Source organism: Denticeps clupeoides, chromosome 10 (genome assembly GCF_900700375.1).
Source record: "Denticeps clupeoides chromosome 10, fDenClu1.1, whole genome shotgun sequence".
NCBI classification, from domain to species: Eukaryota; Metazoa; Chordata; class Actinopteri; order Clupeiformes; family Denticipitidae; genus Denticeps; species Denticeps clupeoides.
The window spans coordinates 5,843,010-5,866,886 of record NC_041716.1 but is presented as its reverse complement, the minus strand read 5'-3'; the positions used below and the strand labels follow the sequence as shown (position 1 = coordinate 5,866,886).

General features: G+C 43.2%; 2 protein-coding genes across 8 annotated transcripts; both read right to left on the bottom strand.

Annotated features, from left to right (window-relative positions):
• Positions 1–75: 75 nt before the first annotated feature.
• Positions 76–14,058, bottom strand: LOC114798746 (inter-alpha-trypsin inhibitor heavy chain H6-like). Of its 7 annotated transcripts, none has more exons than XM_028994666.1 (17): positions 13,682–14,058; positions 12,321–12,359; positions 10,196–10,350; positions 8,201–8,311; positions 7,733–7,977; positions 6,858–7,027; positions 6,580–6,696; positions 6,287–6,458; positions 4,716–6,197; positions 2,442–2,474; positions 2,290–2,310; positions 2,131–2,202; positions 1,965–1,985; positions 1,767–1,811; positions 1,547–1,660; positions 576–959; positions 76–491 (listed from the first exon to the last, which is right to left on the bottom strand). In XM_028994666.1, the coding sequence occupies exons 1-17, from the start codon at positions 13,784–13,786 to the stop codon at positions 223–225; spliced, it is 3,555 nt and encodes a 1,184-aa protein (XP_028850499.1). In that variant the 5' UTR covers positions 13,787–14,058; the 3' UTR covers positions 76–222. The 7 variants fall into 7 exon arrangements, with proteins under 7 accessions (XP_028850499.1, XP_028850500.1, XP_028850501.1 ...); XM_028994667.1 differs by having other exon boundaries at positions 2,290–2,307; XM_028994668.1 differs by having other exon boundaries at positions 12,321–12,356.
• A 1,225-nt stretch (positions 14,059–15,283) lies between these two features.
• Positions 15,284–22,442, bottom strand: LOC114798047 (6-phosphofructo-2-kinase/fructose-2,6-bisphosphatase-like). The gene is made up of 14 exons (XM_028993409.1): positions 20,963–22,442; positions 20,006–20,131; positions 19,702–19,798; positions 19,494–19,560; positions 18,924–18,998; positions 18,406–18,462; positions 18,199–18,320; positions 17,890–18,097; positions 17,659–17,805; positions 17,463–17,567; positions 16,502–16,631; positions 15,974–16,036; positions 15,825–15,889; positions 15,284–15,675 (listed from the first exon to the last, which is right to left on the bottom strand). Exons 1-14 carry the CDS (start codon positions 21,051–21,053, stop codon positions 15,616–15,618), a joined length of 1,413 nt encoding a protein of 470 aa, XP_028849242.1. The 5' UTR covers positions 21,054–22,442; the 3' UTR covers positions 15,284–15,615.
• Between the last annotated feature and the right edge of the window lie 1,435 nt (positions 22,443–23,877).

The following is a 23,877-nucleotide window of genomic DNA, read 5'->3' as shown; positions in this document are numbered from 1 at the left end:
AGTGCCAACACATCTGCAAAAAAAAAAAAAAAAACTCTTGACAGCCAAAACTAGTACCAAGAGTTTCCACAACACACAACTGTCTTTTTTTCCTCCTTTAAGGTCCATAATCACTGTGCCATATAAAGCAACCACCTTCAGCACGGTAATGTCCCAGTGTCCCTTTTTTGGCACTTCATGGCCTCATTTACTGTGACACCAAGCAAGCCTTGTTTTCTTCTTCTAAATGTGGTCAACCACATAGCTGAGGTACGACAGGCCCAGAAGTTTCTCAACTTCCACTTTTGGCACCACCCAGCACTGGTCCATGTGTTTCTTCCCTAGTGTGTCCTTCAGATGTTTCTCCTGGAGGGATACTGGGATGAGGACATCTTTGTGCTTAAGTACGCCCAGAGCCAGAGATGCCCCTGGCCTGAGCTGGCCGTGGTGGAAGTTGGCAGCATGAGGATCTTGTAGCTGTACAACCTCCAAATTTGCATGTTGGAACTGACCTGTGAAATGTCAAAGGTCAACATAATTAATATTAGACATTTTAGAAGGAAGAGCAACTGTTCAGTAACAATGAAAGGAAATACCTAGCAGGCCCTGTGAGTGAGGAGAGAGACCTTTTCCCTCAGCAATGTAGAAGCCCAGGTGAGCCATCTGAAGGTAGCTCTGGTGGTCATAGCGATGAAAGAGAACCAGGAAGATCACATCCTTCTTAAGTCTGATCCAGCAGCCCTGGTGGCTGTTGATGACAACCTGGACCCCGGGTTTTGTCACGGCCGCCGAATGGCTGGTTGAGAGTGCCACCGTTTCCTCTCCGTCAATCACCACAGAGTCCAAAGTCAGCGTGATTGTGACACCCACAGCCCCGTTCCTAGCCACGGTAATGGTGATCTGGTCAAAGTAGGTACGTGTACGATCTGGCATGTCCTGCTTTGAAGGGGCCAGCATCAGATGACCGTCCACTGTAATGCCTGACCAAAAATATATATATACATTTTTGTTTAAGTCTGTTTTGTGGTATTTTTTCCTCTTCATGTTGTCACCATAATATCTGAAGGTTTCAGGGACGTTATCGTTCAGCTAATTAAGAATTGATACATTTGAGCTTTGCGACCGTCATATAAGAGCTAGTTATATTTTACTCCAAAAGTATTAACTAACATCACCTCTATGATGTTATATATTAAGAATTAAATATAAAAATAGAATAGTCTCTATATTCACAGATTGCCGTTGAAAAAAACTGGAAAACAGTACACAATGAAATGTGTCCTCTCCTTTTAAACCATCACCCATGGTGAGCAGTGGGCAGCCATGACAGGTGCCTGGGAAGCAGTGTGTGGGGACAGTGCTGTGCACAGTGGCACCTTAGTGGCACCTTGGCGGCTCAGGTGGCACCAACCCGGCAACCTTCTGATTACGGGGCCGCTTCCTTAACCACTATGTCACCACTGCCCCATGGGACATATGATATTAAGAATTTGAAATTCAAATTTTATTTGTCACATACATAGTCATACATGGTATGATATGCAGTGAAATGCTTTTAAAGCATTACCTCTCTCTGTATCCTCCACGAGTCGCAGCACATCATTCGCTTCTCCATCAACAGTGAAGCAGAGCCTCTGATCCTTTTTAGGAAGCCGGATCACAAAATGAGGATCTCCATCCACTGGGACAGAACAATGTATGAATGAGTGACCCCCCTCATGCCAGGTGTGATTTCAATGGACTCTGCTGGTCATGTGACCCTCTAGCACGATGTGTGTTTGTCTTACCTGAAGAGGCAAATATGCGAATGGAGCCGAGTCTGGTGGGGCTGTCTGGGGGAGTGTAGACCGGTTTTACAGAAAATGCATAACATTAAGATTTGCACACGTGAAACAAATTCCACTGCAAGTATTTACACAGAGTTTTTGTGATTACACTGTTAACCCTGATATTTGATTTAATTATGTTCATAAATGTATACATACCTAAGGCGCCATTATTATCCCCTAAAAAATAAACCACTGTTTAAAGAGTGCCTTGCATATAGGGGCTTGTGCTAATGCTGGCAGTGAATACAATGTACAAAACTCATAATGTGTGCACCCATTGCAGTTAATAGGAATTTAATAATATTTTTGTTACTGCACTTACAGGATCCATAACTGACGTCTTGGTTGTTTTCATAGTCCATATCATAATCATAGGTAGCATCGTAATCTGAAACTAGGGAAAAGAAAGAAACATCCCGCTGTACAGTATAAAGATAATCCCAAAAACATAAATTAACTGAGATAATTTCTTTATGTTTACCTTTGATCAGGTCAATATCTGCTGTGACCAAGAAAAAAATATGTATCATGTATAGTTTGCACAAACTTTCCACAAAATAATGAAACAATACAATTTTAATCAGAATGTAAGAAAGTATAAATTATAAAAATATGTAAGTCGAGAATATTTACCCTCACTTTGTACCTGGATGGCAGTAGAGACATCTGGTGGACAAAAAAAAAATCCATTAACATTCAGTCTAAAAAGTGAACAGATCTAACGCCCCTGCTGGCTGACCTGTGATTTTCAATTTAAATTTTTCATAGTTTAGTGATTAATTTATTGCTTGATATATGCAATTTGTTTCTCCTAAGAAGGTGTGGTCACTAGTGTTGTAGTTCTCAAGTCCGGTCTTGTGGTCTCGAGAACTACACACTACACAGAACTACACCGAGACCTCTTTTTTTGTGGTCTTGGATTTGTCTTGGTCTCGACGCTATTTGGTCTTGGTCTTGTCTTGGCCTTGGACATAGCGGTCTCAATGGGATTTGGGAAAAAAGAGAAAACAAGACAAGCATCCTCACAGAACAGTACACGCCTATATTCAAATGCAACCAGTCAGACCAATCGATGCAACCATCGATTGTTGACGAGCTCTGCGTTTCTAGTCGTTAAACTATGAGGAAATCTGACAAAGAATGTCGTGTATGCACGCATAGTACAGTCGTCTGTTCAAGGGGAGATCATTTTGTTTTTTGCAAGCAGCTAGCTAACTATAGAGCCATTTAAGTGCCATGAAATGCAAGAAACAATCCTGCGCACACAAGTTGTTCTGTACCACAATAACTTTTGGGTCACTGCTTGTTTTGTAGGAATTCAGACAAATAATTTTTCAGGAGAAGCCGTCAATACACCCTTTAATACACACAGCAAAAATTTTGTATAATGAATCAATGGGCCAAATGTAAATAGGTTCCTTTGAGAAGTTTTCATGTGAAGTTCCTGTTTACACCTGTATGCTCAGAATGCCTCAGAATCCAACTCGGCTAATATGATTCTAACTTCTTCTTCTCTCTGCACTTTGGGAACATCTATCCATAACCATGCATTTCCCCAGACCTTGTAATTGTTCCTGGTTGAAGTCAATAACACGACCAGTCTGTGTTGTCCTTCCGTCGGCTGAGCCTGTTATCTTTCAATATGCACAGAAAATGAGTCCGACTGACTACAATCCCATGTGCAAGAGTAGCAATAATTTTCATTCCAAAATGAAAATAAAACCTGATTAGCTCCTCTCCATCATGAGCTGTGTATCTTAAGTATCTTAAGAAAATATATTTTAGAGTGTCAGTGAACATTTTAGATGAGCCAAATGTCCATTGTCTTCAATTCAAAGCAAAGGATCTTTACCCGAGACCTCTGTCACTGGTATAAGAGTCTTAATATGAACCTCTTCCTGGTACATCTGGTACGTCTTGGTTTCGGTACCCTCAAGTCTCGTCAGCATCTTGGTCTTGATACCCTTTGGTCTCTGCAATGCCTTGGTCTCGGTTTAGGCGAGTGACTACAACACTAGTGGTCACACTTGGGAATTAACTGCTTACTTTTTTTCCAACAGAACCCAGTGGTGCCATGTTAATTGCAGTCTATGGCTGAAGTGCAGTCATGCAATGCGTCTATTACTACCCGTGCAAGACACATTACTAGGCGACTTCAGGCACTAACTCCACACATCGACACTAAAAGGGGTGGTTTGTGAATTCTAGACAGGCCTTGAGATGGCATGACTCTGCAGAAATAATCCAACAGCCAGGAGCAGATTAAAGCCGCCCTGAAATGGCTCTGGCCTTCAGGTCGACATTTCACAGCAGTGATGGATAAATGATCTCTACAGAGCAGCACTGCATTACCGCAGTCCCGTCACGGTGCACAGTCAGCAGCACCTCATTTCCAGGTCGGAAACTTCTCTATCAAATAAATAAATACGTTTCCAGAAGTTCCTAGCATTTAATTGAATGCCACTGAGCAAGGTACCGTCCCCACACGCTGCTCCATGGGCACATGTGATGGCTGCCCACTTCAACAACAACAACAACAACAACATTTATTTCTTATATAGCCCATAATCACATACAGTACATCTCAATGGGCTTTGACAGGCCCTACAGTTGACACCCCCCCACACAAACTCCCCACAAAAAAACTATAGGGGAGAGAAAAAAAGAAAGGAAGAAACCTTGGGAAGGAGTGATACAGAGAGGCACCCCCTTCCAGTGTAGAGTGAGCCTGCAATTGGTGTCAGTGCAGGATTTGTGATGATTCTCACCAACTTATGGATTAAATGCAGACGGCACATTTTGTTGTGTGTTGCAGTGTTTCGCAATGACAATCATTTCGCTTTAACTTCACTCTCATGATTTGAGATGCCATACCCCGCATCTGTGTGAGATTATTGTTCTACTTACCGAGGAGTCCAACTGCTTCCCAAAGCTTTGGGGCATCCGTGAAACCTGGCATGGGTGCAAACGTAGCAGCCATCAGAGTGCCGATGTCTAGGTTAGACTCAAGATCAGTGTCTACAGGTGAGGGGGAGGATGAGGGGAGATTGGAGGGAAGGATGGTCGGCGGCGGAAGGATGGTCGGTGGTTCCAGACTGAATACTGTGTTATTGTCATGGTCATGGGAAGGTGTCCGTTTGGCAGTTCCGGTAGAGGCAGGCGGTGACGTGGTCTGAACCGAGGTAGAAGCTGTCTGGGTCGAGGTTTTCGCAGCGATGGTGGTGGCAATGGTCCTCACTAGGTTGGCCGCAGAATCGCTTTTCGAGGGGCCGGGCGGAGTGCTGTTTGGCTGGGTATCAAGGGCGACCATCAGCCCTTTGGCAGTGGCATTTGAAGGAGTTGAGGGCTTTTTTGGCAATTTCTCACCTGCTGGATTTGTAGGGGCTTTTCCAGATGGGAAGGTGTTGGAAGAGCGACTAGTTGTGTGCAGGCCTATAGGGGGCTGGGGGGCTTTTGTCAGGGGGGGCTTACTGCTACGTATAGGCGCTGATGACCGCTTCTTATTGGCTGGAGGGGCTGCCGTTTTCAGAGCCAATCCGGGGTTGTGTTTTCCAGCTGTCTGTGTGGTTGTGGGGGTATACGCTGGTGAAGTTGGTTTAGGGGTGTCATCCACATCTGGTTTGACCACAACCAAGGACGTGACAGGTGTCACAAAGTTGTATTTCAGAGAAAGGTTGGTGGCCTTCTCGACAAGTAGCCTCTGGATGAGTGGGTCGGAACTGTTTAGTTTGGCCAGGAGCAGCTCCTTGATGGTGAAATAGGCCCAGAGTCGGTGCACAAAACTGCCAGCACCTTCCATGACCCCAGCGCACCTAAGGGAGCACCCCGCGGGACCGTTTCCCCCCTCTTCTTTAGGGATTGCAACCTCCTTCTCAAACTTTAGCTTTTGTTTGGAGTCATTTGCAGTGAGAGCTACCTTCAGCTGTTTTGCTGCAGGCTTCAGCTGTCCCACCACCACCAGCTCTGAACCTTGGAAGTAGTTGGGGAAGAAGGAACGTGTGATTTCAAAGGCCTGCTGCCCCAAGTAGGACAGCTGGATGTCGGAGAGGAGGGGGCTGGCCACTTCATCATAGAAACCCTTGAACTGCAGTGCTGCGTCGGCATCTTCATACACCATGCGAGACACGCCACGGTTCTCCAGGGCCAGCCGGCGGAGAAGGGGGTAGTCGGCGTCGTCACCGAACGCCAGACCGAAGAGGGACGCTGATCCCAAGGCCTCCTGCGCGTTGCGAAGGATGGTTTCGCCGGCAGTAACACCGATGGTGGCCTCGCCGTCTGTCAGGAAGATGATGAGCGGCACCCGGTGAGGAGACCGAGTGGAGCGGGAAGAGGAAGGACGAACATTTACAAACTGAGCCGCCGCGAGCAGAGCGGCGTTAATGTCGGTCCCTGGTGATGGACGGGAAAGTGGATGAATCAGAGGTGCTGAACATACAGGAATAAGCAAGGTCACAAGTGGATGTTTAGATATGACTTACAGCCATCAGCACTGATCTTCCTGATAAACTCTTTGGCATCTCGAATGTTCTGCCGTGATGCCTGCACAGTTCGGCCCTTCTTCCATATCTGGACTCTGTGTGAGAACGTAATGATGTTGAAGAAGTCCCCTTCACGTAAATCACCCAGGATTGTGGACATGGCCTGCTTTGTCTAAAACACAGCAAGAGTTTCGTTGACAACACATTTAAATCCAAAAAGGTAACGCAGCAGGGTTCAGGGTTCCATTATTTTATCATCAGCAGGCCTTATGGGACCAGCGATGTTGCGGTACCTGTTTCATTTTGGTGCCGATCATGGACCCACTGATGTCTAGAACAAAAATGATGTCCTTGGGAATAACAGGAAGATCACGAGGTGCAAAGTAATGAACAAAGTATCCATCGTGCGTCTGTGAGGGAGAGACAGCATTTTACTCCCACTTTTTGTTTGTTTGTTATTGAGGCATCCTATGTTACAGTGTGGTAAATTACAGGATGACTAACACATTCGGTATGAAATAAGAAAAATCTATAGCTCTATATGAATAAAATCGATGAACAGTCCTCTGACCTGGATGTCCCCAATGAGGTCTCTGACCTCAACATCATACTGAACGATGAAGTCAGCATTCAGGCCTTTTGGCGAAAGGCTTTTCTGCTGTTGGAGAGAGGGGTTGTAGTGCACATGGGCACAGTGGGAGGACTGCTTAATCTGAGTAGAAGGCGGGACTTCATCCCCTCCTGCACGGGCGAAGAGAGAGATCAAAATCCAATAAAAAGCATTAGAAACTTAATGGGATGGCATCACCATGCATCATGACCTGCAGTAACTACTGTACAGTTAACACACATGGTCTGAAAAAAGCTAGGTTTATTATCTACAAGCCAATGACCTCCTTCTCCTCTACTTCAGACGTATTAGCATTTCTCACATTTCTTTTTGATTTGAAAACTGACAACAAAGCATGTGTTTTAGTATTTATCTCGGTGAACTGGTATTACAGAAGAATAAGAGATAAATCAATATATCTTGTCCCTTTAGAGAACATTGGATCCTAGAACTACGTAAAAGTTGCCCAGAGGGAATGAGTGACGTTGCACTTTGGTTTCCCAACAGATAAATTAGCCTCATATGTTGAGTGCTGGAATGGATGTAAGAACTGCAAGTACAAGACAAGCCCAAACATTGCAAAACACATTGTGCTTTCATTCCAACTTTCCTTCCACACAGATTTCAACATCACACATTCATCATTGAGGTAGAATTGCAATGAAAACATTCCATCTCGTGGTCCTCCATCAAGAGAACATCATACAATTGGATTGTCTATCTTTCCAAGTAAGCATTTAGTTTTTTTCAGAAGTATATTCCATAAAAAAAAAAACGTTTCGTTAATTGAGCCAATATGTAATGCCCCTTGTTACAGCACAGTGTGTGTCAGGTACCTTCAGTGTTGGACAGAAGTCTGCTGGTCCGGAGGGGAAGTGCTTTAACAAATCTGAGGCCACTCTGCTCAGTGATTCTCACGTCCACAGACAGGTTCTGCACTGGCTGGCCCGGCTGCAAACCCAAGGTCAGCTCATAGCGACCCAGTTTCCGTGACAGCAACTCCTCATAGGTCAGGCTGAAGGACACGTGCGACCCAGGAGGAACGCTCACAGCCACGCGGAACTTCTCTATCTCACGTTCCCTGATGTGAATACACACCATCTGTGATAGCTTAGGCATGAAACTGGCTCAATTGAAATAATATAAAATATATGAAAACTACCAGAAATGTCAAAATTAGCCAGCTTGGGAAAATGTGACTTTGTCGGTTAAATGTAAATGTGACCAAATGTTTAAACAGGCCAAAGTAATTATACATTATATACATAATTTGCCCTTGTGAATCTAAATCTTCTTGAACTGACTTGGTGGCGACGAGTCCTGCAGTTTTTCCTTGCTTCTTCGCAGCATCATAAATCTTCCTAGCTGCCATCCGCTCCTTTACATGGCCGACATAGTCCTTCCCGTTGGAGATGCTTCAAACATAGAGAAAATCAGGATGGGTTTCAAGTCAAATTCATAAATGCCATAACTCACAATGAAATTACTATAAATTACAATTCTGTAATAAATCACAAGATTTCCAACTGTGTTATATTGATTTAATATTGTAGTAGAAACTATACAAGTTGTCAATATGCATGCTATTAACTGTCCAATCAAGAAAATTATAGAAATGAAATTCACTGAAACATGAGGAAGTGGAAAGAAGGTAAAAACTCACACCCTTTAGTAAACAGTCACCAGAAAAAAAGATTACTAATAATCCCCTCTTGCACAGAGGTGCACAAACGCAGTCACACAGATGCATCTCTCCAGTAAAAATCCGCTGCCACACACTTCCCATATTCTCACTGGCGAAAGGTCAATAGCTGTTGAGCTAAAATAAGGTTACGTCCGTTCAAGCAAACATATTTCAATAAAAATCAACATCCACCGAACCAAAATAAACCCAGGCTCTGAAAACGGGATCTGTGATGGAGGAAGAGGAGTGGGGGCATTTGGAGTTTGGAAGAAAAACGAGGGAAAGTGTGTGCGTGGGGGGGCGGATTAGTCCAAAAACAGAGACTTCAGTCACAGGAACCACACGCTGGGGCCACAAGCATTTTCCTCTTGTACAGCCAGAGCGTCACCAGATGCTCCATGTGTGTGAACACAGGCATGAACACACAGGCATATGTGTGTATACACACCGCGTATAACTGCAAGCACGCCATTATGTATGGCCATGTGTATAATGGTGTGCGAATGTGTGTATTGGCCCCATGCCCGGGTAAACTGGGTGTCTCAGAAAAGGGGTCCCCTTCCCTGTGAACTTTCAGAGCCATGGTTTCAAAGCTTGCCATTCATCTCCCGCTGCACCTCAAGCAACAAATGGCGCTCTGGCACAGGCGAACATACATACTAACCCTAACTAAAATACATACACTGTAAAAAAAAAAAAAAAGTTGGGAAAACGTACAAATTTAAGGCAACCTGGTGTGATGCATTTTTTATTTCTCTCAACGTCAAGCCCACGTAGTTGTGCTGACTTCATTTACCTAGTGCTGTTTCCTCAAAAGTCCTGGTAGGGGTTCTCTTTACCGGGGATGTCTTTGTGTGTGTCTCCATGTGAAGGACTTGAGTTATTTTTTCACATTTATAACATATAATAGGTTTATAACAAAAAAAAGATTTTGCACATACAACTCACCATTTTCTATTACAACTATAGGAGAATAAGATAAGGAAGTCCCCCCCCCTGGAGACACTTAGGGTTAAGTTTCTTGCTCAGGGACACAATGGTAGTAAGTGGGATTTTGAACCTGGCTCTTCTGGTTCACAGGCGAGTGTGTTACCCACTCAGCTACTACCACCACTGTGATCAGATTCATTATGTAATTTGCCGATTTGACAATTTGAACAAATGTTTTTCTTTTTTAATCCAGAGTGTACTTTTCCAAGCGAATGATTCATTACTGCAATTAAAAATCACCATGAGTGACAGACAGATTAAACAGGGCAACTGTAAGTGGGTGCCACTGTTTTTGGAATTTTTGGATGTTTATATTTTCAGGTTACTGTAAATTTGAGTATTTTAGCCATTTGCCGTGTTGTTCTGTTCTTTTATTTCTTTGTTTCCATTTGCATCATGTAAATAACCAGCACACACACACACACATACTATATTTAAGTCATTCAATTTCAGAGAGAGACTCACCTAAATAAAATGATGTAAAATGTAGATGGAAATATATTAAAGTGAAGCTATTTCCCAGAGCTCCTATTTTTGCTCATAAATTAATTATTTTGTGTCTGTGCCATTTCATTCATACGCAAATACAAAAACAAAGAGAGTGATAATGAAACAGCACCCTTACATGCTGAAGTTGGAGATAAATGCAGACGAAGGCAGATCCACCTCAAATGCCGCCTCCTTGGTGATGGGCAGCTGGTTCCACACACTGCTCTGGACTGTGGTGTGAGCGTAGCGAGACACCACCATGCACTGAACATGGTAGTCTGTTACCTTCAGCTAGGAACCCAAAACACACATAACACACACAAGGTTCAAGCTGTTGCTGAATGCACACAAGCATTTCATATTTTCATATTTCATATTGGTGTTCCATATTTTCCCTTATCCAGAGCAACTCACAATAAATTGTTAGAGGGACCGTCCCCCAGGAGACACTTGGGGTTAAGTGTCTTGATTATGGGTACCATGGTGGTAAGTTGGGTTTGAACTTGTGACCTTGAGGCCTTCTGGTTCATAGGCTAATTTTTTACCCTTTAGGCTACTAACACCCTTGATCATATTACCATCGTGCAACAACTGATGTTGTCACAGGATGGACCAGGGGCAGTTTAGCAGACATGCTGAGAGGTAGAGGAGAAGCTCCTGAACATTGGCTGGCGAAAGGGGCGTCTTTGGCGTACGTTGAAAGGAATCCAAGGGCTGGGCTGAGGTGTAGTCATTGGGTAGGTCAAGAACATCAGGGTCAAAACAAGGAACAGGCAAGGGCAAATCCAAAAGAATCAAAGGAAGTATCAGTCATTGTGACACAAACCACAATGATTGGAGGGCGCGGAGCTAAGATGGCCACCGGATGTTTATAATAAACGCCGCCCACACCCGCATCAGCATCCAGGTGGCGGCCATGAAACATGTTACACAAAGTACAAAAAGATCATTGCACAAATAATATTTAAATCGCAGTGGTGGCTTAGCAGTTAAGCAAGTGGACCCGTAATCGCAAGTTCGCAGGTTCAAATAACGAACCGCCAAGGTGGTACTACGGTGCCACTGACCCCACTGCTCACAAAGGGTGATGGTTAAAAGCAGTGGACACATTTCGTTGTGTGCACTGTGTGCTGTGCTTGCTGTGTATTACAATGACAATCACCTTCTTTATCTTCTTCTTTAATATTCTGGTGATGCAACTGCAGAGTGCAAGAACTTCAGATGATCTTACCTCTCTTTTTCGCTGTTGCTCTCCATTACATAACAAGTCACAATATTTAATAATATTAATAAAGCCACTTGCATCCCAGAATGCTTCCCATCATTAGGCGTGCTTACTGCACTTCCCTTTGGATGACAGCTGCATGAGTATTATAAACCTAAAATACAAAGGTCCACAGTGCCAGAAACATTCAGTGGATGCCTTAAGCAGGCAGCAAGAGCAAGACACTTAACCCTAAGTTGCTCCAGGGAGCCTGTCCCTGTAACTACTGATTGTAAGGGCGTCTGATAAATGCTGTAAATGTAAATGTATATGTAAATGCATAGCTATATGATCCCCGGTGCATCTGCACCTTCAGTGCAGTCCTGAAGGGCTCACCGCCAGCACAGAAGCAGTTTACAGTATACCGACTTCCAGAGATGAGGAAAGGGGACTGAAATTTAAACAATGCCCTGCAGCACCCTGAAATACATATCTGGGTCTCCACTTTTCCTCTTAAAAGTGACAAAGTGTGGAAATTACAATTCATGGAGGGGAAAGGTGGACATAAATTGTCCTAGCATCACTAAGGTTCAGCTGAACTGCCACAAATAGTTTCATATGTATAATGATAATAAATGTCAGCTAATTTAATGGAAAAATCAGGAAATGCAATTTGATTTACTAGGCCACCAAATACAGAGCATCAGGGCTTCTCATCCTCTTCCTGAAGACCCTTGTTCCTCCATTCCTCAGTCAGTTGATTAATAAGAACCTGTACTTGGAAGCACAAAAGAAATCCCACTGGCATTGGGTGCAAACGCGTGAGTTTACATAAAAAAAGTACTTTACATAAGAATTGCCGATAGAGCGATGAAGGGGATTTGGTTTTGGATTCACAAAAGACACCAGAGAACTGCCTACTCTGATCGCCTCCCATCCAAGAACAGGTTTCCAAGAATGCTTAGATTCAGTGGATTCAGTCAACCTACTGCATATGACTGATGGAGGAGGAGGAGTAGAAGAAGAAGAAAAGACCAGTGGAACAGAGAAAACTTACCGCTGGTTTAGCAGGTGCACTTTGCCTTTTAAGTCTCTGCTAAATGAAAGACCTTGTTAGAGAGGTCTACAAAGCAGTACAAGTTTAGGCAATTAATGTTGCGCTGCACGAATGAATGTAATTTTCTATATTAACAATACAAATATACTAGAAATAATATGCACAGGCATGACAAAAAAAAAGGAAAAAGCCTTTTAATGCAACACAAACACATGCCCCATTTCTTTATTGCATTTAGTAACTAGCATTGATTATGAGTATATTACACACACACACACACACACACACACAGTACAGGCCAAAAGTTTGGACGCACCTTCTCATTCAATGTGTTTTCTTTATTTGCATGACCATTTACGTTGGTAGATTCTCACTGAAAGCAAAACTATGAATGAACACATGTGGAGTTATGTACTTAACAAAAAGTGGGGACCTGGCCTCCACAGTCACCGGACCTGAACCCAATCAAGATGGTTTGGGGTGAGCTGGACCGCAGAGTGAAGGCAAAGGGGCCAACAAGTGGGCCAACAACACCTCTGGGAACTCCTTCAAGACTGTTGGAAAAGCATTTCAGGTGACGACCTCATCGAGAGAATGCTTGTGCAAAGCAGTAATCAGAGCAAAGAAACTAGAATATAAAACATGTTTTCAGTTATTTCACCTTTTTTGTTAAGTACATAACTCCACATGTGTTCATTCATAGTTTTGATGCCTTCAGTGAGAATCTACCAACGTAAATGGTCATGAAAATAAAGAAACACATTGAATGAGAAGGTGTGTCCAAACTTTTGGCCTGTACTGTGTGTGTGTGTGTGTGTGTGTGTGTGTGTGTGTGTGTATATATATATATATATATTACTCATAAACAATGCTAGTTACTAAATGCAATAAAGAAATGGGGCATGTGTTTATGTTGCATTAAAAGGCTGAATTACAGGCATTCAAGAAATAGAGGCAGGGCACACTAAATGCCCGGCCTGTGTTCAGGGACCCAGTCAGGGCCAGTCAGGGGATCACATGTCCCTGTGTCAATACATTACCACATATCCTGAGATGCCTGGAATACACAAGCAAGCAGAACCTTTCCAACGCGTCCTAAATCAAGCTTATTTTCTATACGACCAGAACTTGCTGTGAACAAACAGGATTTTTCTACCAAATTATTTTCGTCATTTAGGTCTGTTTTATCTAAGTACGCATTTTCACTGTGGACAGTTGCTATATTTCGGGGCGAAATTGCTTTACAGTCAAACTGTCACATTCATTATTCACACAAGGGATTTCGTAACTTTATATTAGCAATATGTTCTATTAGATATAATTCTAAATATACATCGTACAAACAACTTAAAACCACTTACAACTTTTTGAAGGCGCGCTTCATAATCCACAGAGATTCCTCCAGGCAGGACGGCGATGAAGAAAGCCAGCATGCAGTTGACTCGAATCCCTCTGTAGATGCACATTTTGGTCGCTGGTGACCTCCGGTGCTCCGCGCGTCGCGCTCTGGCCGCTCCGGCGCCTGTGCGTAAAGACGAGGTGCCAAAGCCACGTTTTACGCAGCGAACGTCGGTTCGTTTTGCCGCGGGTGGGCGCCAAGGCCCTCCTTTCCCAGGAATTCAGGGGAGACGGCGTGTCGGGAAGAGGTGCCGCGCCGACTTCCACGGGTTCGGAAGCGGGAGCTACCGGAACGCCACCGTCAACCCGGGAATGGCTCCCACGCACGGTTCCTTCTGGTTTCGACGCCCCCCCGGTGTGCCCCGTAATGCTTTTACTTTTACATTCACGCCCTTTATCCAGAGCGACTTGCATCGTGCCTTCATGTCGCCATCGATGAAGTGATCAGTTCTGGTTCACTAGGACTCAAACCATGAACACAAGCACTTTATTTCACTCTGTTTTTCTTACATAAATCAGACAATAAGAAGGTTACAAGTTAATCTAAATATGTCATTTTAAAATACTCAGCGACTGAGCTGTTCTGACCTCGAGGGGAAGTTCATTCCACCACAGAGGGGCCAAGACAGAGAAGAGTCTAGATGAGTGTCTTCCTCGTACCTTCAGTGGTGGAGAGACCAGGCGAGCAGTATTGGAGGGTCGTGCGAGGTATAATAAGGGCTCTGAGGTAGGATGGTGAGCTAGGATGGCCGAACAAAGCATGTTTGGCTTTGTAGTCCAGCATCAGTATTTTGAATCTGATGCATGCAGCTACTGGGAGCCAGTGGAGGGGACGTAGCAGTGGGGTGGTGTGGGAGAATTTGGGAAGGTTGAAGATCAGTCGTGCTGCTGCGTTTTGTATTTGTTGTAGAGGTCAGATGGTACATAGAGGTAGACCAGCTAGAAGGGCGTTACAGTAATCCAGTCGTGAGATTACTAAGGACTGAACCTGTATCTGGGTGGTCTGTGTTGACAGATAAGGGCGGATTCGTCTGATATTGCAGAGAAGGAATCTACATGAGCAGGAAAGATTGCTGATGTGAGTCTAGAAAAGAAAGTGAAGTGATTCACAGCACAGCACAGGTGCACACAACAAAATGTGTCCTCTGCATTTAACCCATCACCCTTGGTGAGCAGTGGGGAGCCATGACAGGTGCCGGGGAGCAGGGTGTGGGGACGGTGCTTTGCTCAGCAGTACCTCGGCGCTTTGGGATTCGATCCGGCAACCTTCTGATCACATGGCCGCTTGTATATAGTTACTCCAAGGTTATGTGCTGTTGTAGAAGGAGAGATCTGTGAGTTGTTCAGGTAGATAGCAAGATCCTGATAAGGTGAAGAATCTGCTGGAATGAATATTAGTTCTGTTTTGGTGGGCTTGAGTTTTAGATGATGGGCTGCCATTCAAGATGAAATGTTTTATTAAACATATCATGTCATGTCAATACACAAACCGTGTCCAGTTACCTGCCTTCGGTGCAATCCAGAGTACATGTTTGATCAGAGTGTAAAAAAAAAATTACTAGACATTTGATTTCAAATTGTTTAATGATGCATGATAGCATTGAAAGTTACAGATTAGAGGAGTCAAACTTCTTTACTAATGACCTCCAGTATAAAACGGATCATTAAGACAAATTATTGATTGCTATGTGAAGCAGTAAATTAAAAACTTGCATTTTTACGTTAATGTATCAGTTATGTCTTTTTTTATTCCACATTGACTCTTGGAATGAGCATCTTCTCTTCCCATGTCTTTTGTAGACATTTGTTTTTTAACTCTAGTGGGGCTTGAAATGATTTTCAATCATTGCACTATGGGAATCTGGGCTAGTGTAGGGTTCTGGCTGTATGCTGGCAGTCAGACGTGCTCTGGTACAGTTTGCAGGGCATCCTCTGTTTTTCTGTTGATGTCCACGTTCTACAACACAAAACAAGTTGTAGTCATGGCCTCATCATGTTTTTGACATTCACAGGTATGCGATGATGGCATTCGGTAATGAGCAGTAATATATATTATTAGACTAGTTATACTACTGGTGTTGGATGCACGTTAATCCATTTACTCACAGGCGGCTTCTCCCTGTGTGTGTTCACAGCCTGCACATTCAGAAAAATGGACTCCACTTTACATCCTTCACGCAAGAGTAAAGAAAAATCAGTTTGTTGATTGGATGTACGAATCAGGAGTGATTTTTTTTCTCAGCTGCGAAACTGACCATAGGCCACCGGTGTGAGTTTGAGAACTGTGTGCAGTGGACATCTCAGGTAGGGCAGCTCATCTGTGTACGTAAGAGAGACAATCTGGTCATCAGTACTGCTCACGTTTGAAATGACGACACAGACAACATGCCCGGATGTGAATATGTTAATGGGCATGGTAACTGTAATTCTATGTCTGGTCATACTGACAAAAAAGCTTCATATTCATAATCAATTTCATTATCAATGTCTTATGACATCTGTGTACAGATCCACATAACCACTGACAATGAACTCTAGGCCTTTAAAGTGTACAAAAACTAGATCCATATGTATCTATATATAAGACAACTGTGACAAGCATGAATCTGGCAGTGGGGACAGGCATTGTACTTTGAATGTGTAGCAGGGACGTTGAACGTACGCGTGTATTGTCTGAATGAACAACGCTATGACAAAGGCATTGTGTTCTGAATGTATGGCCTTGGTGGGGTGAGTGTTTAGGGTTTTGATTGATCAGCAGTGGGGACAAGCGTGTTGCAGACCTGCACTCTTATCCAAAAAGTAGGCGAGTAGGCAGCGCATTACTGCCTGGTGGCATATCACCAGTACATTCTCTTGACGCTCCAGCTCCATGATCACCGGCTCCAACCTGTGCACCATGTCCTCATATGACTGCAGAAAGAAAAAGGAACGTCTGGAGTGGTCACTCATGTGCATTTAAATTATGGCTGCACGATTATGTCCAAAATAGTAATCACAATTTTTTTTAGCAAATCGTTATCGCAATTATTAATCACGATTATTCGTTGTTTTAGGTAAAAACACATTTTATTGCGCTTTCTATTTTAAACAAACAATAAGTGAAGGCAAGCTTAATATGAAAGATGAACATCCATTTACCTAAAAAAAAAACCTACAGACAGGGCAGGTCCATACACAGAGGCATTTAACAGGGATTTGTCAATAACTATAGACAATGAAGTAACTATGCAATATATAGAGGTGTCAGAACAAAAACAGCGTCTTTGCTTTGATCTGTAACATGAATAACGTTATTTGTCAAACATAAAAGTTCGAAACATATAAGATGATAAAATAGAATCTTATCTTAAAAAAGTTACGCATTTGTTCGCTCGTTCTTACAGCCATAAGTGGCGCAAAAGTCTGGCCTTTTTGCTCGCGCCATCAGAGAGGCGTGGTCGAATGAGTTTGAATTGAATGAGTATTGACGCATGCTGAGGGGCTAAATTGGTTGTCACCTACTGCTTCCGACATTACATCTCACTCTGTCACAATTTGAGGTTGCCGCACATACGGTCAATGCTTTTGTTCTCCCCCTGGTGGTCAGCTGACAATTCTGACAAACCGTGATTGTGATTAAAGTTTTACATACAAGCTGATTGACTAAGCTTTTTTATTATGGACTTTAATGATCTTATAATCCATAACACTACTGGCAGCAACAATATGTTATATTCAATTTACAGGGCATGGAGGATGTACCTCTCCTTTAGGGTATCGGTAGCGGTATTTGTCCTGGTCTCTGAGCGCAAACTCCTCTGGATGATGATCCTGTATTTCTTCATATGTCATTTCTTCACACATACCCTGTGATGAACGAGGCACAGAGACATGCAATTTGATTAATTACATATGTCAATCAAATAAAAGCTAACTCAATTTGCATAGCATGGCTTACTGCATCTATTTCATTGAGGGCCTTCCATTGCTCATAAGGTACTCCCAAGGCCTCTGCTGTCTGAATGGTCCTCTTCATGTGGCTGGTCCAGACCTTCAGGTCCCGTATAGACTGGCTCTGGACAAACGCAGCCAGCGCGGAGGCATACTACACAACAGCAAGACAGGAAAACCCTTTTATTACCAACAAACACACTCAAAAAATTTTCGTTTTTCAGAACAGGTCGCCTACCATTTGACCTCGGGTTGAGAGACCCGAGTCACCTCCTATTCGGCCCAGCAGGTTGAGATCGCTTTCACCATGGCGACTCAGGTAGATGGAGCGTGGTGTGACATGAATGTTCATCAGGTAATACACGATTCGACTCTGGATGTGGTCCTGTACACGGTTCACGAGGTACCGTGAGCCCACGTTAAAGATTTTAATGTAGGAGAGGTGCCTTTAACAAAACAGTGGCAAAGCAACATTAACATACTGCATCATCACAATTTAACTGCATTCATTTCAATGCCTAGCTCTATTTACATTTTTCCAACCCACCTATCCTTCTCTTCATCAAGTGGCACATAGGTCATCTTGTAGCACTCTATGCGTTTGAGGAAGTCCTCCAGAGCTTCCTCTTTATCACAATTCTCGTAGTCTGGGCTACTCAGCTTCACTTGCTATTTGGTAGATAAAGTGCTTTATTTCAGTATGTATTGGCAGTGTTATGTGGATCGATATTAACTAAAGCTGCTGTTTTCTTACCATGATGTTCTGTTCAATGATGTCAGGATCATCACACACTGACTCCACAAAAAACACCTGTGTGTAACATAAGTGCACTTTCTTAACTAACACAACCACCTAGAGCCCTAAATTCCCTTTACTCGTGTACATAAATATGCGGTGAGGCCCGCTGTGGATGGATGATATTTGCTCTGACACACAGGTGACACATTCTGGAAGGAAGGCACGCAGACCCATGTTATTTCTGCAGTAATAACGCAGAAAGGTGAGCTGCTGAAATAAGGCCTGTGGTGGCCTAGCGGTTAAAGGAAGCGGCCCCATAATCAGAAGGTTGCCGGTTCGAATCCCAATCCGCTCGGGTGCCTGTCATAGCTGCCCACTGCTCACTAAGGGGTTATGGGTTAAAAACATTTCATTGTGTGCACCATTGTGTATCACAATCACTTCACTTAAAAATTGTACATTTAATACTGTACACAAAATGTAACTTAAAAATTAAACGTATAAAACATTCTGGATATATGGATATCACACACCTTGTAGCCTTTTTCCTTGGCAAAGCTCAGGATGAGCCCCCTCCTCTCTCTTGTTGTATTGGTGGCATCAAACACCTGAGGAAGGAACCGCAAAATCATTCGTCATATAACGTGGTTCAAGCACCCATGTACTTGAGTAGCTAACACCTAATAATATTCGCCCAGAGTATAAATTGCTCAAAATGAGTTGCATTTCACATTTACAGATAGTCTTTCCTCAATTCTGTCTGTTCAGAAAAAAAATATATTGTAATTCAGTTTGTCACAACCTGAACCCTAACTGGCACTTCAGGCAAGGTTTTCCATGTCTTCCGTGTCTCGTGTTCCCTGATTACTCATTGTATTCACCTGTATTGTTCTAAATGTTCCTGAATGTTTTGTTGTTCCTGTCACCCAGTATGCTCATGATTCCGGCTTTGTTTGATGTCTAGCTATTAAATCCCTGTTTGTGTCTGATTGAAGCATATGCATTCTCCCTGAACTGTGCCACCATGTCAGTTTATGAGTGTGTGTGTGTGTGTGTGTGTGCATTGTATGCATAAGGACCATCTTCTTTGTCCTCTTACTCACTGCTACTTGCCCCTGCTCCTTGGTGAAGTAAGCCCCAATGTCCGTCAGAGCATTGGATGCGCAGTTTCTGAACAGAACACCAATCAGAGGGTGTTAAGTCATATTGGGCTTCCACAGCAGGGGTGATTTACAAAAATAGTGGAATTGATTGATACTTGATTGGACAGAACTACTCTTTAGAAGAAAAAAATCTATTCCTTCCGCATACCTGCGAATCTTCATGGCTTCTTCATTATCTGGCCGGAAGAACTCATAGTTCTTGTAGGTTTGAACAGCTTCCCTGCGATACTGACCCAAATTGAAAACTGTGTGGGAGCAAAAAGACATTTTGAAAGTGATTGTCATCGTGAAACACTGCAGCACAGCACACAGTACACACAACAAAATGTGTCCTCTGCACTGTCCTCTGCAATGTTATTAATATTCTTAATTCAGCTAAAGAATCTATGGTGAACCCTTTCATTCAGGAAATCGGAGAAAGAACTTTTATTAAAATAAAATTTCTTCCTTACCTGCGGTGTTGACACCTATCCAATTGAGGTAGCGTGCAAGCTTCTTAGAGATGTAGGTCTTCCCTCGGGCCGGGAGGCCCACCATCACTATCACTGTAGGGCTATTTGTGAACTGAGGCACAGAGGCTGCAAACAGACAAACAAATGTTTATACATATTCATGTGCATATAAAAATGATCCTGAATATCATGAAAGTCAGCACCTTGAACTAGTGGTGTAGCCAGTCAATAGCAAATTTGTGGGAGATAGCTTTGTTCTTCTAAAACTCACCAAACATGTGCAGAACCCACCAAAACTTTTTTTTTTTTACTTTTTCAGGGTCCAGATCTGATTGGCAGCTACAGAGTACTGTGTTGCTCTGTAGGTCCTCTCTGTCTTGACTGGCATTAACGTTACTTTTGTGGGATTGGACCAGATGAGCTTGGCTTCACTTCCCCATGTGCATCACTGAATCTTGGACACCTGTGACCTGTGGTTCAGTTAAGCTGATACTGCACACTGAATAGTGAGGACATTTCACAAGAAATGCTGTTTTTCTATTTTGAACCCATCAACTGTCTAATATTCAGCAACATGTGCTGATATTATTAAGGTATCATTGGTTTTAATGTTGTGGCTTGATGTGATGCAACAGAGCATAATGATAAAGAAATAAAAAAAGTTTAAAACCACTTTTAAGAACACATTTGAATACATCAACATTATACTTTGAACTTGCCAATAATAATTGCAACATTGCTGGCCATATTAACATGGTATTTTTATATGTATTTTTCATACTATATGATATTTTGTGATAAATAATTTTATGAGCACCATTGAAATAAGCCAAAACACACACGCAGAGATGTTATCTGGCTGAGGACACAGACAGAGTTCTGACCACATCCACCTCAACTTGCCAAATGGTTGAGAAATGTAGCACAAGGGAAAAATGGAGACAAGTCCCAACTTACAGCCCCTGCGTCGGCTCAGCGTGCTGTGGACCCATGGAACCCAGATCTTCAGCAGGGGCGTCTGGGTGAGCTCGTTCTGCTCCGACGACATGCTGCCGCGCCAGCAAGGCCCCTTTTGCGGCCGAGAGAGAGCCTCTCTCACGCATGCATACACACAGCTGCCAGCCTGGCTCGGGTCACCTGACCGTTGCTAAGGAGCAGGACGCCACGGGAGCGTTGCCACTGTGATTGCCACTGGGGTGACATACTAACAGGGATTATGCTACAGGCAGACAAGTTGTGGCAAAGACTGCCAAGCATTTAAACCATTAACATATTTACTGTGGTGAGATCTTGATTATAGCCGTCAAGCAGTGCCATGTACACCATATTCACAGGGAGGGTTAAATCCGGATGTCCCACTAAACCAAACTGCAATATTACTGTGGTCATAGTTGATTCAGCAGCCTCATTTGCCATCAGTGCTTGTTGCTCTGCTGCCACAAGAGGTTCACCTGAGGATCTGGCTCAGTCACGGGATTGCTGAAGAAGAGCTCAGACCAGATTTATTAGCACAGCCTGATCTCGTCGTTGACCCAATGAGGCACTGATACCACAGCATATACCAGCTTTTCAAAAAGGTAAATTGATATTTCCCGTTTTAGGTAAAGTAAACAAAAAACTGTATTTTAAATGGGATATTATAGCATTTAAATGATATTTGCTTGTATAGCATTGGCATCCAGTGTATTGCAACTTTTGGACCTTCTCGTTGGCATCACCATGTGTGCTCTGGAACCCCAGAAATCGTGAAAATGATGTGACTCAACTCACTGGTATGTTTGTGTTACAGCCCAAAGGCTTGTCTGGCTCCTCTTCACTGTTTGTAATGTGTCTGTACTCATCACATCATTTGTGTGCTCCAGGATTTGATGTTTCCGTGAAAGGCCTGCTGAATGCATGTGTGTCTTGTTGACAAGGTATGTGTGTGTCGCAATAGAAGGAAATCTGAAGGAAGGACCACAGTGACTCCCAGATAAAATTTGCCCTCGTCTCAGTAAAGATCACAGCGAGAGAGAAAAGTCTTTTCTTTAGACCACTGTTCACTGTGTTTGGCACAAAGATGACAGCTCTGTTTTCAGACTATTCCCAGCTCAGTGAAGCAACTGTTGGAGAAAAGGCCACGTCAAAGCCCAAAGCCTTCTGGGGAAAAACAAATCTATATATAAACATATAACCTAATGGCCACAGGAGGGTAGATCTGTGCTCTAAAACCCCATTCACGAGTACACAGCTGGACCTCGGTGTCACCGAACAGCTGAGACAGATGAGCAGACATGTCACCTCTCCAACGGAACAGAAATACACCAAGGTCAAATCCACTGGCGCTGCATGCAGCCATGCTACATGGCAGCTGAAGAATGAATGTGTGGGTCTGCCTGTGCTATTCTATACACACGCATACGGTTATCCGGTCCAAGGCGGTTGCTGTAATTGTTCCCCGCATTTTTCACCCATTCGGAGACTCACCTGCACTGTCACAGCGCACCCGCTTACGGAACTCTACAGGCAGGTCCATCGCTGCAACAATCAGCCCGTCCTGGCCATGTGTGTCCTCATGCCACTTTATTAAAGTAACCAAATACCCACTCCAAACACACTCCCTAAAGCTAGAGTGTGTTCCCCCCTCCCCTGTCCCAGCACTTGGACATGCGATCTGAGCGGCGGGCTGGCCTTTAGCGTGAGCCAGACTCGGGGTTCACATGTACATACATAGAGTTTAGTGCTCTGACATTATTGTAGGTCAGAAACCTTCGTTCATTGCATGTATTAATAATATTATATAATAAAGTAATATATTATAGTAGTATAGTATATATACTTTATATAGTATAGTATATATACTTTATTTTCTTTTCCTGGTGAGCATTGGAATTTAATCACATGGGTCCTAATTACCCACAGCTTCCACTCGTTTGATGTGGGTGATCAGGACCCTTTTTAATATTTAATGTGTGTAGCGTAGGGTTGTTGTGCATTGTGGAAGTTTGTATGAGGATGCTTTTTATGTTTTTCTAGCCACCACACGATTGTTTTCAGTTTTCACTTATTAAAACTGTGCGATGGCTTGAAACACAAAAGAAGCAACAGAAAAGCAGCATAGCAGTGAAACAAGTAAAAAATGCAGGACAAGGGAGTGAAGGAGAAACCAACATATAAACGGTTCATATCACCCTCACTGAACAAGCAGCTGGTGGGGGAGATTCAAACCCTTGTGTGCATGTGACTGGCAGTGACTGGCTAGTCCAAAGCTGCCTTGGCGTCACATTATGTTCTCGCACACATCTGATAACATGAACCTCCACCCCTCTACAGGGTTAAAAATCTATTTCTGTAGCATATTTTGTGAACTGTTTAATACATGTGAACAGTGACTGATTTATAATACACATCATTATGTTTTATATACTATAAAAAGTCTTATATACTGTAAGAGTCAAGAGCACTTCATTACAGAGAGCCTCAAACATCTCACTGTACAACACGTTTACTGTAAATGTGGCATTTTCTCACATGGGTGTTAAATATGGAAGATGGGAGGAAAAAAACACACACAGCCTCTCTCAGTACGCCCTGCCGTTCACCACAACTGCCCCCAATCCTATTTATCTTTAATAACAAACCGCCTTTGAAAGGACTCTCTGTGCCCTACTGGGTCTCTGGTTGGCCACTGGGGCCGCTATGTCTACTCAGAGCTTCAGTGTCCATCAGAAGGGTTGTCACCAAACAATGACGTGTCACTGCAATAATGTGCTATATTCCCTAAACCAAGACCACACATTTCTTATAGAATTTATTTCCATTCATAGGAGTATATTTTATATTTTGTGCACAAAATGTTCCTTGGGAAATTTAGTAACCATAAGATTAGTACA

Bases quoted from the DNA above. Each gene is read 5' to 3' on its own strand.
- LOC114798746 (XM_028994666.1), bottom strand. From the start codon at position 13,786: ATGTGCATCTACAGAGGGATTCGAGTCAACTGCATGCTGGCTTTCTTC. The intron at 12,360-13,681 runs GTAAGTGGTTTT...TCTTTCATTTAG, and splicing joins AAGCGCGCCTTCAAAAAGTT to CAGAGACTTAAAAGGCAAAG. The intron at 1,986-2,130 runs GTAAGTGCAGTA...TTTATTTTTTAG, and splicing joins AGACGTCAGTTATGGATCCT to GGGATAATAATGGCGCCTTA.
- LOC114798047 (XM_028993409.1), bottom strand. From the start codon at position 21,053: ATGTCGTCGGAGCAGAACGAGCTCACCCAGACGCCCCTGCTGAAGATC. The intron at 18,098-18,198 runs GTGGGTTGGAAA...GTTTTGTTAAAG, and splicing joins CTTGATGAAGAGAAGGATAG to GCACCTCTCCTACATTAAAA. The intron at 15,676-15,824 runs GTGAGTAAATGG...TTTGTGTTGTAG, and splicing joins CACACAGGGAGAAGCCGCCT to AACGTGGACATCAACAGAAA.